This window comes from Hippopotamus amphibius, chromosome 8 (assembly GCF_030028045.1).
Source record: "Hippopotamus amphibius kiboko isolate mHipAmp2 chromosome 8, mHipAmp2.hap2, whole genome shotgun sequence".
Taxonomy (NCBI): Eukaryota; Metazoa; Chordata; class Mammalia; order Artiodactyla; family Hippopotamidae; genus Hippopotamus; species Hippopotamus amphibius.
In genome coordinates, this window is record NC_080193.1 from 104,782,663 (window position 1) to 104,802,062 (window position 19,400).

Here is a 19,400-nt window from a genome sequence, read left to right on the forward strand (position 1 = left end):
AAAGACAGTCTCCATCATCAGCTTTTCATTAACTGAGCTCAGAGTTGCCTCCTCTTATTGCTTCTTACATGTTTACAGTATCTCATTCTTTCCTTGATTCTGGATTTTCACACCATATGGCCACATCTTTAAGTCATTTTTCAGCTGCTCTATTAAATAGTAAAATGAGATTCAGAACAGATTTCTTTGATTTTAAAATAGCATTTTGGATGTGTGACTTTTTTGTAAATAAAAAAGGAATTAAAGCCCTCAAAAGCATGAAATTTCAGGTATTCCTATCCAGGCAGTGGAAGATGTAGCTTTCTACTTACTTAGAATAAATATATGTTTATCTCATGGAATTTCAACTACAGTATAAGTCGATTCATTCATCCTGCATATTGAAATTCGTTTCTACTTAAATAAGATTTAGCCTCCACTATTGCTAATGAACATAGATTGAAAATGCAATTGAAAGTATATCTTTTATAACTATTCAATATCCTATTTCTCATTAGGAATGATTGCTATAGCTTAAGAGCAGACATACTACTTATCAATAATGCTATATTGCTATAATTGTGGTTGTGATTCTAATACTTAATAAAATAAAATGTATGATTTGTTTATATATTACTTTTTTTTCTGGAATATTTAGTGCCAGTTTCTTGAGAAGCTGCAAACGAGAGAGTATTACTGCTTACAGTTAGATCTCACCAGTGTAGAGTTGACCCAGGTGGCTTAAAGCGTTGAGTCCTACAATTTAATACCGCTTACTTTGTAAAGAATTAGACATTTAAAGGGGTATTAAATACTTACTGCTTGTCTTCTGAGCCAAAAAGGGGCACTTTGAGGTAAACGGATTGGTTTTCTTTTGTTTTTTTAGAGAATAGCACTTAAAAAACGAAAATCACGGCATGAACAAATTTTGTAACATGAGTAAATTTGCCATTGATCCAGACTTTAGCAGCAGAGACTGTGTCAATCACAATTAATCAGCTTACGAGTATGTGATCTGAAATCTTCAATTACCCATTAAAATCTGGATATCGACTTAAAGAAATGACTGACCTAGAGCTGATTGTTTAAAGTTAAAACCAAGTGCACTCAACATCCAGAAGGTCAATAGTCTCTTAATTGTAATCCAATGAAGTCGATTTTAAGTAGTATACAATTTGTGAGTTTTATAAATACAGTTCACATGTTTGGACTCCAATGATGATACCATTTGCTAGAGAAAGATGCTTCAGTTAAGGATAAGTCCACTGAATGAGTATATTTTGTTTACTATCGATTTTTCAGTTCCTTATTTAATATGATACATAGGAAAGTAGCAGTTTCGAACAGTCATTCTAAATAATTCAGATAAAATTATGCTTTTACTGAATTATTTGGTATATTTATTGTTTTTATTGTCACCATGATGAACTTACACCAAACTTTAAATGACAGTAACAAAAAAAGTAAAAATTTATTTTTAATCCTGTTAAAAAGGTTAAAAATCACAGTCACAGAACACAATGTGTTCCATTGTGCTTTTTTATAACATAAATCTCTGGACGACATAGAAGATATCACCCAACATGTTTTGTACCATTTCTAGAATGTAAAGATTGTCTTTAATAAGCTAAAATTCAGAGGGCTGCATGTTTTCCACAAAGCAAAAATCACCCCTCAGCATTTAGTAAGCACCTAATAGTTACTGGTGGTAGAAAATTACATAGACACGGTGCTTTTTCCTAAAAGCCTGAAATGAAGAGAGATGGCACTTTAACAAGTGAAAGAAGAATAAGTGACAGTGTGCCGTAGACAAATCAGAGGGACACACAGTCCCCAAACTCTGCATTGTCATTTCAGCCTGAGCGTGAGCACAGAGATCCCCTCCTTGAAGGAGATCCCACAGGGGGTATAGAAGGGATGCCAGTCTGTTGGTGCTTTCAGGTCATTACCTGGCAGGAGGCAGCTTATTCTTCTCAGAAAAGTAATTTATTCAATAACTATTTATTGAGGATCTTCTGTGTGTCAGGTAGCATTCTAGGACAGGGGTTCCCAACCCCCGGGCCACAGACCAGTAGCGGTCTGTGGTCTGTTAGGAACTGGGCCGTACAGCAGGAGGTGAGTGACGGGTGAGGGAGCGAAGCTTCATCTGTGTTTACAGCCGCTCCCCACCGCTCACGATACCCACTGAGCTCCACCTCCTGTCAGATCAGCGGTGGCATTAGATTCTCACAGGAGCATGCACTCTGCTGTGAACTGCATATGCGAGGGATCTAGGTGGCAATGTGCACGCTCCTTATGAGAATCTAATGCCTGATGATCTGCGGTGGGGCTGAGGCGGTGATGCTAGCGCTGGGGAGCGGCTGCGGATACAGATGATCATCAGCAGAGAGGTCTGACAGCACAGAGACCATAATAAATCAATTGCTGGCAGACATATCAAAACCCTATCAGTGAGTGGCAGGTGACAATTAAGCTGCATGTGGTGGCAGGGTTTATAGTGGCAAATGAGTTGATGTACTTCAACTGTACAGCTGCGTCTGGTGGGAGGCTGTAAGTCAGAATCTGACGCTTTAGTCCGCCTGTGGCCCGCCCGTTATTTTATTCACCACTTCTGTCCGTGCCTCTTTCCCGCACTGCACACTTGTCTCAGGCACAGTTTTGGTAAGCCCACAAGCTAACCCTCACCAAAATTAATAAAAAACAAACATCTCTGGAGAGCCTCTTTGAAAAGAGAGAAAGACCCAATGATGAGAAGGCAGAAGATTCTAAGAACGCCAACAGAAGGAAAGCTGCATTTAAAAGAAAATACCAAGAGTCCTACTTAAATTATGGGTTCGTTGCAACAGGTGATTCACATTCTCCAAGACCTGCTTTATATAATATGTGGCGACTGGCTATCCAACGATGCCATGAAACCTTCGAAACTGCTTCGCCACATGGAGACCAAGCACCCTGCATTAAAAGACAAGACTTTGGGGACTTCCCTGGTGGCACAGTGGTTTAGAATCCGCCTGCCAGTGCAGAGGACATGGGTTCGAGCCCTGGTCTGGGAAGATCCCAAATGCCACAGAGCAACTAGCTCTATGCACCGTAACTACTGAGTCTGTGCTCTAGAGCCCATAAGCCACAGCTACTGAGTCCATGTGCTGCAGTAACTGAAGCCCACGCACCTAGAGCCCATGCTTCGCAACAAGAGAAGCCACCGCAATGAGAAGCCCTCCCACACACCGCAACAAAGAGTAGCCTCTGCTTACTGCAACTAGAGAAAGCCTGCATGCAGCAACAAAGACCCAATGCAGCCAAAAATAAATAAATAAATAAATAAACCATTAAAAAAAAAGACAAGTTTTTGGAGTTTTTCAAAAGAAAAAAAAACTTGAACACGAAGAACAGAAGCAGTTATTGAAGGCCACCACTTCATCAAATGTGTCTGCACTGAGAGCATCATTCTTAGTGGCTAACCGCATTGCTAACGCTAAGAAGCCCTTTACTGTTGGTGAAGAGTTGATCCTGCCTGCTGCTGGGGACATTTGTTGTGAACTTTTAGGAGAGGCTGCAGTTCAAAAGGTGGCATGAGTTCCTCTTCCAGCTAGCACCGTAACCAGACGAGTTGATGAAATAGCAGAGGATATTGAGGCACAATTGTTAGGATTAACGAGTCACCATGGTATGCAATCCAGGTTGACGAGTCTACCGATGTTGACATGACAACAATGCTTGCTTTTGTGTGATGTATTTTCGAGAAGGATGTGCATGAGGATATGTTAGGTGCACTTTTGTTGCCAACCAGCACCGCAGCTGCAGAACTATTCAAGTCTTTGAATGATTACATATCAGGAAAACTGAATTGGTCATTTTGTGTCAGTATATGCGTGGACAGAGCGGCTGCCATGGCTGGACGGCTTTCTGGTTTCACTACTTGGATCAAAGAGGTCACTTCTGAATGTGAGTCTACACTCTGTGTCATCCATAGAGAAATGCTGGCTAGCCGAAAAACGTCACCTGAACTTAACAACGTTTTACAGGATGTGATTAAAATTGTCAACCACATTGAAGTACATGCCCTTAACTCACGTCTGTTCGCACAGCTCTGTGAGGAGATGGACGCAGAGCACACGTCTTCTCTTTCATACAAAAATGAGATGGCTTTCTAAAAGTAGCTCACTGGCCAGAGTTTTTGTGTTCTGAGAGCCGCTCCAGAGATTTTAGAAAAACAGTCACCGCTGGCAGCACATTTCAGTGACACAGAATGGGTTGCAAAACTTGCTTACTTGTGTGACATATTCAACCTGCTCAACGAACTCAATCTGTCACTTCAGGGGAGAACGACAGCTGCATTCAAGTCGGCAGATAAAATGGCTTCATTCAAAGCTGAACTGGAATTATGGGGGCGACGAGTGAACAATGGACTTTTTGACATGTTTCAAACATTAGCAGAGATTTTGAAAGAGACCAAGCCAGGACCTTCTTTCTCCCAGCTGGTGCATGATCACCTATCTCAGCTTTCAAAAGAGTTTCAGCATTACTTCCAACCACAAAGGACCCCTGGACTGGAAAGGAATGGATCTGCGACCCGTTTGTGAATAAGCCAGGTGAATCGACTTTGTCCATGCTACAGGAGGATCAACTGCTTGAGATCGCAGATGATGGTGGCTTTAAAAGTATGTTTGAGACAACTCCAAATCGCTATACGTTCTGGATTAAAGTCAAGGGGGGATATCCTGAGATTGTCACAAACGCACTGAGACGCCTGCTTCCATTTCCAACATCCTATCTTTGTGAAGCAGGGTTTTCTGCAGTGACAGCAACCAAAATGAAATTACGGAGTAGACTGGACGTAAGCAACACACTTTGGGTATCACTGTTTCCCATCACCCCCTAGATGGGGCCATCTCGTTGCAGGAAAACAAGCTCAGGGCTCCCACTGATTCTGCATTATGGTGAGTTGTATAATTATTTCATTATGTATTACGATGTAATAATAATAGAACTAAAGTGCACAATAAATGTAATGCACTTGAATCATCCCGAAATCATTCCCCACCCCAGTCCGTGGAAAAATTGTCTTCCATGAAACCGGTCCCTGGTACCAAAAAGGTTAAGGACTGCTGTTCTAGGAGATAGAGCTGTGAATGAGACAAGGCCTCTGACCTCAGGGAACTTGCTTTCTAGTGGTAGTCTATAAATAAACAATAGAAAAGCTGTCGGACAATGCTAAGTACTACATAGAAATAAAAAGCAGAATAAGGAGGATGTGGGGGGTCTAGGGTGTGTTTGCATTTTTGTAAGATGGTCAGAGAAGGCCCCACTGATAGATGCCTTTTGAGCTGAGATAGGGCAGAAAGAACCGAGTAGAGTGTACTTGTATGGAAGAAAGACAAGGCAGGAAGACTATTGGAATAAACCAGACAAAACCCTCCTCTCTAGCTACCTTGTATTGAGCGATCATGTTTGACATGGCATCACAAGTGGGGAAGAGTATTCAGGTCAAAGTGTCCCTGATTCTCCAGTAAATACCATCCTAGAAAAATCATTTCGCCCTTTACTATTTATTGAATGCCTTGTGTGACAGGTGTTGGGTTGGGCATTTTGTAACAGTCCAAGTCGAAATTTTTATGACATCCTTTTCTCTAATAAGGAAACTGATGCTTAACTGAGGTTCAGTGACTTGCTCAGGCCCATGTAGCTTTGAATGGTGGAACCAGCATGTGACCTCGGGTCGGTCTGAACCCAAAGTCCCTTCCTGTATGCTGTTGCCTCGCCAAGAGGGTAAAATGCCTGGGAAAATGGCCACATGAATGGATTATTAAAATGCCTTCAAAATGCAGCAAATAGTACTGTTCTTAATTGAGTGAGAAAGGTTGAATTGTCTACTGGGGAAAGTCAGAATAGCAAATGACTACGAACCTCTGTTCGGCTTCATTAAAGGCCCGAAGGTCTTCCACCACAGAGAGATGGAAGCATGGCTATTATCTTGTAAGTGTGGACTCTTTGGGCCACTGATCCACATAATCCATGACTTCTTTCTCCTCTCAAGTGGGAAATATTTGCTTTGGCCACAAAGCTTTTTTTATCTAAACTTTTTTGTACTTTATTATGTATGCTGGTTCTTCTGTGCATATATAGCCAGCTCACTGTTATGCGTAAAACCACCAAGTTCCTTTAAGCACACTTGGAAATATATTAAAAATTTGCCAGCTCCCTCTTTTTCTACCAGTCGTACTCAAACAAATAATATTAAGATTAATATCCATTACGTTCATCTGGAATTATACATTTTTTAGGGCATCTGTATTTTCAATGATGAAGTTTAGGGATTTCTATCCATCTAAGACATGTCAGCTGGGGTATTGATTCATTTGAACATCAATGTATGGAAAAGTGATCTTAAACTGGGATAATTAGAGATGCAGAGCTTCCTCTTTATGTTGCTCCTTTCTGTAAGGTTTCGGTCCTACACTTTGAACTAACCTTGCAGAGAAAAAAAAAATGATAGCAAAGTAAAGTGCACATATAATGAGAATCTGTTAAAATAATAGCTCTGGAAAGAAACTGAAGTTTAATGCAACACAGGAATTTTCTCTACATCTTTAGCAGATTCACATTACAGCTGGTTTTAGGTCTTGGCCCAAGTGGTTGTGAGTTCTTGATGTCAATGCCATATGTTTTGGGGAAATATCACTCCAATAGCCATTTGACCCTCTCCTCATTCATGTGTGCTATGCATTTATTTTAATACTGGATTCTGCTTTTCTAAAATGAAAAGGTCTAGATCAAAAATTGGCTTAGAGTTTGAACTGTCTTTGTAATCAAATCATGATTAGCTTTGAAGAATGGATAAGATTTTGTGGTGAAGATTCACAAGGGCAAAATGATGATATAAATGTACTTCACCAAACTTCAAAATACTTTTATCCCTTCTTTGTTCTCTAGTTTTGTTTTTGGTAATTTTATTATTGTTTAAATTGATGATGAACATGCGTATGTTTTATGTTTCTGTCAGTTGCTTCTCAAGTAAATATCCCCCTCCTCGATCTATTCCCAAGCAAACTGCATTAACCCCCAGTGGGCTTCTGTGGAAAACCAGACAAGAATTATGCTTTGGGTTATTTGTCCTTTATTCCTATCTCACCTAATTTTTTATTATTTTTCAACCTCGTGTTATTTACATTTCCAACAGTCTCATTATGTTCCTAAGGGAACTCTGGACAGAGAGATACTGGCAGGCAATTTGAGATGTTAATTTCATGTGTACAAGTATGGTGATTAGGATCAAGGGCTGTATCCAGTAGGAGGAAGGAACTTGAGTCTTCTTGTAGGGAGATGAAGAAAGGCTCGTTTCATCACTTTCCCAGGGTCTCCTCTGGCCATCGTGTGATTCCAGACGCATTTTGAGGTCACTGTGTTTGTGTGTGTGCTCCTGAATCTATCCATTAAATACAAAGCAAAGAATTATAAACTTAATAACATATTTGAGAGTACAAGGAGAATCTATAGAGAGAAAAAGAGGTCTTCCTTAATTTAACCAGAATTAATGATTAAATTACTTGTGCTTGGTACTAGGATATTTGAAAATTTAAAAAACAGTCCCCATGGTTTCTGTCTAGGATGTAGCTTTGGGTATGAAGTATGCACACAGGGAGTAATTAGAGAGCAATTTGAAGCAGTGCATGGATACAAGAAGGAGATAAATCTCTATGCTGGGCATAAATGGTCTGTAGAAACAAGAAATCATCAGAGGGAAATACAATCAGTTTTTCAGGAAACACAGATTACTGAGAAGTGTGAGAATATTGAAGAATGAGATAACATAAGCTAGAGCACAGAAATGGGAAAAAAGTGGTACCTAAATGAGCTGTTGGTAGGCATGCATGCAGTCAACACTGAAGGTCTAGAAAGTCCCAGGCCTTGGTTTTTGTCCTCAAGGAACTTATAACCAGCAGGGAGAAGAATATGCAAGACATCTAATATAGCACCAGTAACTGAGAATAGATGGTAAGGGTGAAAAATCGTGTGCTGCTGCAGGGATTCTGGGTGGGCTTCTTGAAGGAGGAGGTAAAATTTGAAGAATGTGACAGGGACTTTCCACAAAAGGAATTCCAGATAGTTGGATAGAAGTGAGATCTCTGGTGAGAAACAATCTTCCATGCACTTTAATACCTAGTATCAATTATTTCTAAATTTAATGAAAGACCTACTAGTTTGTGAGTCCTTGTTGCACAATTGCTTTGCGACTTCATGTTTGTGAAATTGTTAATTTATCCAGTATAATAGAAAAATTATAATTTTCCTCAAATTCCATCTTCCATCATTTTTTAGGTTTTTTTTTAAGCAAAATTCACAGTGAATTGTATTTTACACACACAATTGTAAAGAGAAAAAAGACAAAATTCATAATGGAAAACACTCCACATTATTTATCTATATGTTTCTATCTTGTAAAGGGGATAATATAGTTAATTCTTTTAGTACCACTATGAAAATGAACTCACATAAGTAATGTGACTTTTTAAAATCTGGTAGCAAATACAAATATAGTGCAGCATATAGTATATACAAATAGGTATATAGGTATACCTGCATGCATATATACATTTGAAAAGGACACCTTATATTTGCATGTAGCCTCTCTCATCACCTTGTACTGTAGCATCAAAATTTTTTCTTTGTACTATTAGTCCTTTGGCAACTGCACTCATCAGAGTAAACAAAAATAGATGGCCTTGACTGTATAATATTATATGGATTTAACATAAAGTTCACATTATGTACAATGACACTATTAAATGTGTTAATACAACACATAAAATGACCAATTCTCTTTAAATTTTAATGTTTAGCATATTTGTTTTGATTGTGCTTGTGGGAGCTGTGAGAACAGCTCTGCGAAAATACTTTGCAGGTTACCATAGTGACTAAATTGTAGTGCTTTATGGTGTTGTCCTTCCCCTGGGCCTTACTTCAGTTTCATGTTTTTTCAATCACAAGCCAATAGTGATATTTAGATTTTCCTATTCAAAAAAAATTTTTTTGTATACACGCATATAGGTTTATAACTTTATGTAAGTGTATAATTTGATCATGTTCACACTCTTAAAGTAAAATCTCCCTTTTCTCTTTCTCTTTTTGCTGGGTCCTCACATCTCATTTCTCTTCTTCCTTCCCCATCCCAGCAGGCAATGTTAACAAATGGTAAGTATCCTTCATTTTTCCCCCGTTTTCATACAGTTATATACAGATCTATATATGCATTTACAAAAATAAATCAGTATTTCATGGAAATCCTTCCAAATTAATTAATATATAGTAGTTCCTATTTATTCCTTTTAACGGCTACTTAATATTCCATGTTGTAAATGGGACATAATTTATTTAACTGCCTCATTTCTATTTTTCTACTATGAATAATGCTTCAATAAACATCATTATGTACTTGTCCTCACTGATGGTGTTTTTATTTTTATGGGATAGATTCCAAGAAGTTGGGATTGCAGAGTAAAGGAATAAATTATGTGTTTTAAATTTTCATAGAAGTTACCATGTTACTTTCCTAAAGGACAGTAATACATTATATTTGTACCTAGCAATATTTGGGAGTATCTTTTCCCCAAGTCCTATCAGCAATGTGTTATAAATCTCTTCAGTTTTTGCTACTCTGATAGGTGTAGAGTAAAATTTTATTGTTGCTTTAATTTGCATCTTCCTATTAGTGAATTTGTTGGTGGACAATTTGGATGAATTTAAAGAATATGTTTATTGAAAAATTGTATCTATTTAAGAATTGCCTATTCGTATCCTTACCCATTTATTAGATTCTATCTTTTTTAAAAAATCAAACTATGAGATCTCTTTGTATATCACAGATATACCCCTTTGTATATCATCTCTGATGCAAATATGTTTTTTCTATATCTATTGTTTCTTTCTTGCCTTTCAGATGTTTTAGGCTATACAAAAGTTTAAACTTTTTTTTTCTTGGCTGCACTGCGCTGTGTGCAGGATCTTAGTTCCCCAGCCAGGAATGAACCCGCGCCCCCTGCAGTGGATGCACAGAGTCTTAACTGCTGGACCACCAGGGAAGTCCCTAAAATTTGTTTTTACATAGCCCTTCAAAAAATATTTTAAGATAAAATTATCTAATTCTTTTCCTACCTCCCCTAAACAAAATCGTGTTGAAATTCTAATTGGAATGGCGTTTCATTTAATAATTGACATTTTTATGAAATTGTCTTCTCAATCAAGAACCTGGTATATCCTACCAGCCAGACCTTATTTGACATCTTTTATTAATGTTATGGTCCTTTTCAAAGAGGTCCTGTATCTTTCTTGGAAAATTTAGTCTAAGTATTTTGTCGTCGCCACGATAAATATAATATTTATCATTTATATGTCCCTAAATGGAGAAAAGATGTTGATATTTAGATGGTTATCTTATATCCAGCTATCTTGCCAATTTTGTTAATTCTAAGTGTTTTTTTTTTAAACTTGCATTTCTCATAGGCTTCCCGATCATGCATTCATATTACCAACAGAAAATACGTAGTTTTATATCTTCTTTTCTAATTTTCATGCCAGATGTTTTATTTTCTTCAAAAATTCCCGAAACAGGCTTAAATAATAATGAAGATACTGAGCATATCTGCTAAGTTCCTAACTTTAATTAAGATACTTACAATGTTTTCCCATTTAGGATAATATATGCTCTTGGTTTTTAGTAAATACACTATTGTAGGTTGTTTTCTCCTATTGCTGTTATTCTTAGAGTTTTTATAATTGGAGATGACTGCTGAATTATATCAAATAACATTTTGGCATTTATTAATATTTTCAATAATTTTTTTTCTTAAATGTGTAGATGTAAGGAATTATGTGATAGATTTCCTGCCATTAAACCCTCTTTACATTACTTAAATAAACTACCCTTAGTTGTATTAACTACTTCTTGTGCACATTGGTTCTATTTTTGCTAATATGCTTAGAATTTTACCTATATTTATAGTGCAATTGACCTATTATTTTTTCTTTTTTGTGGGTTTTGATATTAAGGTTATGCTTGAAATAAATTCAAAAGCTTTCCATCTTTTGCTATAGTCTGGAATAAGTTAAGTGTGTTTGCAACTGTAATTGTTGAAAGATGGGATAAAACCATATTCCCCTGTTGACCTTTTCAAAATAATAGCTCTCTCTGTGGTAATTATCACATTTAAGTTTTTACTTTTTAGGTTGATTTTGGTGATTTATATTCAGTTAGGAAATAATCCATTTTCTCTAGATTTTCAAATTGTTTGCTATGAAGTTACATGTAGTATTCTCATAATTTTTAATCTTTTATGTCTGTGGTTAAAAAGCATCCTATTTCACTTTTATCACTATCTGAGTCTGAGTATTTTTTAAAAATAATTTTATTGGTCTTTTCAAAGCATTAACTGTTAATGATATATTTATCCTTTCCATTTTTTTGTGTATGTGTTCTATTTTATTACTTTCATCTCTTGTTACTATTGATTCTTGTGTCCTAGTTTCTTTAGGTTTATTTTGTGGTTATTTTCCCAGTTTTGTGAGAGGGAGAACTTAATTCTTGAATTTTTAGGTTTTTTTCTATAAAAACAAGTAATTTAAGGTCATAAACTTTTCTCTGCAAAGATCTTGCTATATCTTATTAGTTTTATAATCTAAACAGTTCTTAATTTCTCTCTTTACTTCATATTCAGGGCTTATTTAAAAGAGTGTTTTTAGATTTCCAAGTTGCTAAGATGATTTTGGTCATCCTTTTATTATATACTTTTAATATTATTATGTTGTAGTCATAGAGTATGCCCTGTTAAAATTTCTACTTAAAAACAGTCCTTTTCCCTAGAATTCCTTTATTTCCCTTCCCTTCAGCACTCACTCCTGTTCTCATTACCTATTCATAGTGTTTTGGCTATTATTTTCTAATGCAGAAGTAAAATTCTGCATGGAATAAAAATATGCAATGCTGACAATTCCAATTTTGCATTTAGCGGTAATGGTACTATCACCACAGGGATGCAAAACAAAGTTGCATCCTTGGAAAACATATATATTCATATGTATTTGTATAATTTATACTTTTATTTAAATATGAAAATATTAAAATTGGCTAACTGTGAAAATGTACTGTGTTTTATTAAACCTAAGATCCATCAACTCTAGGTCATATCATTATTTTTTTTTTACCATTAAGAAAGAAAAGTTTCTGCTGGTTGGATAGCTCAATGACTCTCTGCTTCTTTGCACTTACAATGTTGTACTTAAAGATTGCTTTTAGACTTCTTTAGACATAGACTTTTTTAAATTGAAGTATAGTTGGTTTACAATGTTGTGTTAGTTTCAGGTGTACAGCAAAGGGATTCAGCTTATATATATATATATATATATATATATATATATATATATATTCTTTTGCAGATTCTTTTCCATTATAGGTTATTAGAAGATATTGAATATAGTTCCCTATGCTATACAGTAGGTCCTTTTTGCTTACCCATTTTATATATAGTAGTGTGTATCTGTTAATCCAAAACTCCTAATTTATCTCTCTCTCCCCCATTCCCTCCTACTATCCCCTTTGGTAACCATTCTTTTCTGTCTGTGAGTCTGTTTCTGTTTTGTAAATAAGTTCATTTGTGTCATTTTTTTAGATTCCACATATAAGTGATATCATATGGTATTTGTCTTTGTCTGACTCACTTCACTTAGTATGACAGGCATAGATTTTTGATCATATATTACTCATATAGATAAAATTAAATGTATAAGTGGAATAAATTAGATGACGTATTCCCCAAATTTCTTTCACATTCAGAGTCTAGCTTTTCTGAGTCACTTTCAAATCATAGTCATTGATAGTCATATATGTTTTTATCACAAAGTATCTTCTATGACATCAAGTTGCAAAAGATTTTAAAAGAATGCTTCACTGTTGTCTCTGAGATTTTCTCCCAACCCTGCAACACCAGGTCTACAAATTTTGGTAAAAATATACATGTGGTAAATAGTGACTCATCACGTTGTCCACTGGAGGCTACTTTGTTATATCAACTACATATCAATTTTAAAAAAAGGCATGTGGCAGACAGAATAATGGCCCCCGAAGATAACTGTGTCCTAATCCCTGGAAGCTGTGAATAGATTCCATGGACAAAGGGAATTAAGGTTGCAGACAAAATTAGGTTGCCAGTCTGCCAGCTTTAAAAATATTGAGATTATCCTTGATTATCCATGTGTGTCCAGCCTAATCACAAAGATCCTTAAATGTGGAAGAGGGAGGCAGAATAGGAGGTGAGAGTGGTGCAGTGTGAGAACTTGACCCACCATCGCTGGCCTTGAAGGTGGAGGAAGAAGGCCATGAGCTGAGGAAAGGGGGAGGCCTCTCAAGACTGGGAAGGAGGAGGACTTCCCCAGTGGCGCAGTGGATACGAATCTGCCTGCTTGGGGTGGGGGTTGGGGTGGGATGAACTGGGAGATTGGGATTGCCATAAATACATTACTAATAAGAAAAAAAATATCAAGTTGTACACTTTAAATATATGCAATTTATTGTATGTCAAAAAAAAAAAAAGAGAGAGAGAGAGAGAACCTGCCTGCTAACGCAGGGGACATGGATTTTATCCCTGGTCCAGGAAGATCCCACACGCCGCGGAGCAACTAAGCCCATGCACCACGCTACTGAGCCTGTGCTCTAAAGCCCACGAGCCACAACTATTGAGCCTGCGTGCCACAACTACTGAAGCCTGAGCGCCTAGAGCCCATGCTCTGCAGCAAGAGAAGCCACCACAATGAGAAGGCCGTGCACTGCAATAAAGAGTAGCCCCCGTTCGCTGCAACTAGAGAAAGCCCGTGTGCGGCAACGAAGACCCAACACAGCCAATAAATAAGTAAATAAATAAATAAATTTATGAAAAAAAAAAAGACTGGGAAAGTCACGGAACTCCCCCAGAGCCTCCCTAAAGGAACTCAGCCCTGACGACACCTTGATTGTAGCCCAGTGAGACCCATTTCAAATTTCTGAACCCCAGAATGGGGTAAAATAATAAATTTGTATTGTTTTAAGGCACTATGTGTGTAGATTTGTTCAGCAGCAATAGAAGACTCAAACAATGTGCAAGCGATGATAATATTTCAAGACTGACCCGTGGCTGATGGCAATTTGAAGACATACTCTGAGACATTAAAGTGTGAAAAATATGTACCTTGAAATTGATGAAATATGGTAAATGTATATTAAATAGGTGTCATAGGAAGTGTCATCTTAGCAATTGTGACTATGGACTTAGACCGTCTTATGATACTCAGAATTCAGTTAGACATCATTTTAATATCTGAGGTAATTGTGTCACTGCCAAATAAGAAAAATACAGAAGGAAAAATTCCATCAAGTTTAAAGGTCTTTAGGGCTAGGTGGGAATATATATATATATATATAGCCAAAAAAATGAAAGTAAATTAATCAAGTGATGTGGCAACTGGGATATGGGGTAAGTGCAACCCTCGTTTAAAGTTCTGGAGCCCCCATTATACACTATAAACAATTCTGGAGGCAGCCTATTGTTCCAGACAAGAATTGGGACAATGTTCACGCCTGTAGTCATTGCACAACCTCACAATCAGGGGTGTGACACAGAATTGTTTAGGACAACATTATTGATCTGTTGGTGACTAAGCAGCATGAAATCCAATCATGTGAATTGCTGCCAATAATAGCTAAAACTTTATAAAGATGTAATTTGGAATAACGTCTACAGGTTATGAGTAAAAAACACTACAATTTAAGAGTCTGTAAGGTTTCAGAGACCCTTAGAGAAAAAAAGTTTCTGATGATATACAATAATTCAGGTCACTCGCATTTGAGATCTGTGAAAATACTTAAGAATATGCTCTAACCAAACAGTGAGTAAAGCAGGATAGATAAAACAAGTTAGGGAAGATGAAAGAACAAGTAGTGGTGAGCAGCAAATCTTACCACTTCATCATATGGTTGGGAAATCCTAATTTTTAGCTTCAGATGAATAGCATTAAGTGTTCTGCCTCTTGTTATTTTTGTTCGAGTGAATATCAAACTTCTCCAGCATATAGTTACCCAGTCACATGTTCTAACTTCCTCTGGCTAAAAATCCCTCTTCGATGGTGGTGTAGATCCTGTTTTGAACAACTCAGATCCCTCTTTCCAGAAGCCCTCAGTTCCCAGCTGCTGGGATAGTTGGTTGCTGACAGCTCACAGATGAGTTTCTCCCAGGAATTGCCCCCAGACAAAGGGAGATTCTTTGCCCAAGTCATGCTTCCTCTCTGGAAAGAGCCTACATCACAGCTGGTTGATGTTTGGAACAGGGCCCCAGCCTCCTTGCCACAATATCAGCAACTCTGAGGGAGCTTCCCAGCTCTGATGGCCCCCAGTGGCTTGGCTGAGGCCTCTACTGCAACTGCATTGCCTTTAAACTCCCTCTGCCTGATCCTGCTCCCTTTACCCCTGACAGGTATTCTCAGTAAACCTCTAGCGTGCAAGTCCCAGAGTCTCAGAGTTTGTTTCCTAAGCAACGCAATCTACAGTGGGGATTTTGGAGCTGAGTGACATGCTGCTGGTTGGCAGTGAGGACCCCATCCCTGGTGTTAGATGGAGTACTGATGGCCCCTGGCATATGGTTTGGGTGCAACTCATAAACTTTACCTAGTGGTGAGCAGGGAATTGACATGTGTAGACTGGAGTGCACCGGTGGAGGAATATCTCAGGCATTTGAGAGTAGGAATTATAAGGATTTTGGAATCAGACTGCTGTTGCTGACAACCATTGATACACCAGGGCAAGGAAACTTTCAGGGTAATTACTCACCAAGTAGGCCTACTTGGTAGCATATAATGACATTCTCACCTCCAGTTGTTGGAAGGCAGAAAAGGCTAATTATAAGGGCAGTGGAGCATCAACACATTTAATTCTCAACCCTGAGAGTTGGGCTACATTGAGTTTAGGGCCCCAATTGGGAAAGAGTGGGAACCCTGAGACTTGGAATGGGGACATGCACGATGATGCCCTCGAGAATCCTGAATCCCCAGATTCATCTGAACTCTAGGCCGTAGAAGCAGCCCACTCCTCCCTGTCGAAGGCTGGCATTCCCTTCCTTGTTTGCAAAGTCTTCCCTTTTTTCAGCACAATATGCACCTCACTCAGAATATACCCCACCTGCCTGCAGGCTACCAGGCCAATAACTTGGTAATTTACAGTATAACTTGGGTAGAGAATGGCTAGACCCACTAAGAGAGGAGAGGAATCGTATCCAGAAGGTGCCGCAGGATCCAGTTCATGGTTTGGGCAGCTGTTCCGCTGGTGCGTAGCAGAGCCTGAGGGCTCCAGCATCTGCTTGGCCCCAGAGAGACACACAGATTGAAATTATGAGTGCGGACGTGGGCAAGGGATGGATTTTCTCTATGAAATGATTACACCAGGCCTAGATAATTGGCAAGAACACTTGTATTTTCCAGTAAATTTGGGAAGTTTAGATTCCCTGGCATACCAAATAACTCTTCTAGAATATGTTTCGCTTCAGCTTTATAGTTCTAGTCTTGAAATTTTACTTGAGCGAACGTTAATAAAGTCTTTTGCTCAGATGATTTAGCCAACTTACAAAAAGAAATTCACTCTCTATGTAACTATGATTTGAAAATAGCAGGCGATATCTCAATTGGCTTTCTCTTTACTTAATTAAGGAAAGCAGTGCTGTGTGAAATTTTTGTTTTGCAGTCAATCTTTGTACTCATGAACTTGGAGAGGTGCCTTTTAAGACTGAGTGAAGGTTTCATTTGTAATCTGATGGAAAAGTCCATGAGCAAGTGCTCCTTCTTGGCAAAAAAGGTCCTCACGATGATCACTTGATACTTGTGTCCAGTGATAGAGGCTTCCCTGAGCCATTATAAATGTGCTTCATAGATCACTGGGGTTGGTAGAGATTGTTTGCCTGTCATAGGAATTTGCAATTACACTAGAATGTCATCATTTCAGGAAACTATAAAGCAATGAACATGTTTACTTTCAACCACAAAGGAAAAAAAATATCCTGAGAACCAGATTTTCTTGGCAGTTTGAAGCATTTATTAGAAAATCTGTAATTTTTTTTTGTAATCCCACACTCAGTGGGCATCCCCTTTAATGGAGATACGTCAAGCCTGGAGAATTATACGGTACATTCTGAACTTGCTTTGCTGGGAAAATAAGACTCATGACTTAATTTATAGGCTTGTTGAGTTTACCACCCTTCTGGCTCCCTGGAAGGAGGAATTAAAGTCTCATGATGGCTTAAAGGGGCCTAAAGTGCTCTCAGGTGCCCTTAGACACTGAGAATGGAGGGTACTGAATTTTGAGGGCAGTAAAATTTTGGTATTTTACTCTTAATAATATGCACCGCAAAAAAGGTTCTCTGCAAAGTTAGACTCTATGGGAACTTTCTGGGTAATCCCACCGGATGCATTGTGTCTCTATTTTTCTGCATTTCTACTGTGTTCCCAATTTTTTATTCCTCCCCACCTAGAAATGTACTGGCTTTTAGGTGGTAACTTCTTCAAATGTGCTCTCAATATGGAAAGAACAAGAATCACTCATGTGTTTAGGAGAGAAAGCCTAATTCCTCTCTAAGCCTAGAAAGGCACCGGCTGGCCACGTTCCAGTTGCTGGCTGTGACGTCGTCCTGCATCACTGTCCACTGTGCATGGTGGTGACCTCAAATGGACTTCCGGTTTAAGTGTTTCTGTTAAGGACTTCCTGTTTATACCTACTTTGGCTAATATTTCTTCTTCTTGGTTCACTAGTTCTATCATTATATTTTCTTATCCATTAAACAGTAAAATCTGCATACCCTTTTGTAAAAGAATCTGACTCCATTTTTTGATCTGTGGTTGCTGACATCTTGTAAGCCTCAATCCTCCTTCCCCCTCCTTGCACCCCACATCTAGACATCCATGATAAGAACGTCTTGGATGCTTCGATGCTGGAGGGAGGTTCAAAACATGCAAACCCCTGCCTGTGTGTGGGAACCCTCACCCTGGCCTCACTCACTCACCACCGTAAAAACCTCAAGCCACTTCCTTTTCCAAACTCTCTTGAGCCATTTTGGATCTGCTTTGGAGCTGCCCTGCTCTCCCCAGAAAGCCTTATCGTGTGCGTATTATGGTCTTTTTTTTTTTTTTTACATCAACATGGCTAGGCCACTGTATCCAGATATTTTGTCAAACATTATTATAGATATTTCTGTGAAGGTATTTTTAAAAATGAGATTAACATCTAAATGAGTAGACTTTGAGTTAAGCAGATTACCCTCCATAATATGGGTGGGCATCATCCAATCGGTTGAAGATCTTAATAGAAAAAGACTGACTTCTCCTGAAGAAGAGGAAATTCTGCCACCTTTGGACTTGAACAGTAGATCAGCTCTTCCATGGATTTCCAGGCTGCCAGCCCACATGGCAGATTTTGGACTTGCCAGTCTCCATAATTGTGTGATCCTTAAAATAAATCTCTCTCCCTATCTATCTCTCTGTCTCTGTCTCTGTCTCTGCCTCTGTCTCTCTCTCCACACACACACACACACACACACACACACACACACACCCTGTTGGTTCTAATTCTCTGGAGAACCCTAATACAGAGAGTAATAATCTTTCTCATTTACTTCTGGTGCGTGTGTGGCATTATAATACCTTAATGCTGAACCAAATAGTGGGTGGGGTTCACCCTATATCTACAAGAGTGTCCACAACATCTTTAGTGGTAGACTATTTTGTTTTTATTTCCCAACCTTACCTTGCCCAGTTGACTCTTGAGTTGTGTGCAGTTTTGACAATGTGAGACACAGAGAGAGACCTAAAGGATGCTCATGAGGTCAAGATGGTTAAACCCATACTTTCATGGGAAACTGTCCGTGCTCAAGACTATATGTCATTGGATAACAGGTAGTGTCCCTGTCATTTGTCATGGAACCTGGGCTGTTAGGATGATGGGGCTGGCAATGTGAGTGCAGTAGAGGAGCATGGTAAAAACTGGGAAGGATGTTGTGAGATGTTGTTTCGTAATATATATAAGCTTTGGTTAATAGATGCTCATTAGAGCTAGGTGACAGACATCTGTAACTTTGCTCTCATTACATGACAGATATAGCCCTAAAATCTAAAGTTCTTTGGGCAAGATCAGTTTCTAGCTTTCCTGCATTTTATCACAATTCCAAGAAGTCATGGCCAATTAAAAAGGGATACTGCTACTGTAATAATATACTCTGACCCTTGGTTTCTTTATAAACTGGAAGCTATCCTAATTTCATTGGATTGTTATGAGGAGCAAATTAGGAAACAAACTAAAGAGATTGGTACGGAGCATGGTACATATTAGGTTCTCAAGTCATATTAATTTCACTTGCTTTCTC

The 19,400-nt window shown here is 38.3% G+C and overlaps 1 protein-coding gene across 8 annotated transcripts in view; it reads left to right on the forward strand.

Moving 5' to 3' along the window:
• The window catches only part of FTCDNL1 (formiminotransferase cyclodeaminase N-terminal like), a 170,166-nt gene that overhangs the window by 83,110 nt on the left and 67,656 nt on the right, over positions 1–19,400 (forward strand). The window contains exons 7-8 of one of the 8 annotated variants that reach the window (XM_057747189.1): positions 9,153–9,171; positions 13,623–13,911. The exons of 2 other annotated variants lie outside the window; for them this stretch is intronic. In XM_057747189.1, coding sequence (XP_057603172.1) covers positions 9,153–9,171; positions 13,623–13,737 — 134 coding nt within the window. In that variant the 3' untranslated portion in view covers positions 13,738–13,911. Of the gene's footprint in view, positions 1–9,152; positions 9,172–9,916; positions 13,456–13,622; positions 13,912–15,473; positions 18,138–19,400 lie in introns of those variants that run through there. 5 more of the 8 variants (XM_057747195.1, XR_009055230.1, XR_009055229.1 and 2 more) reach the window with 5 other exon arrangements.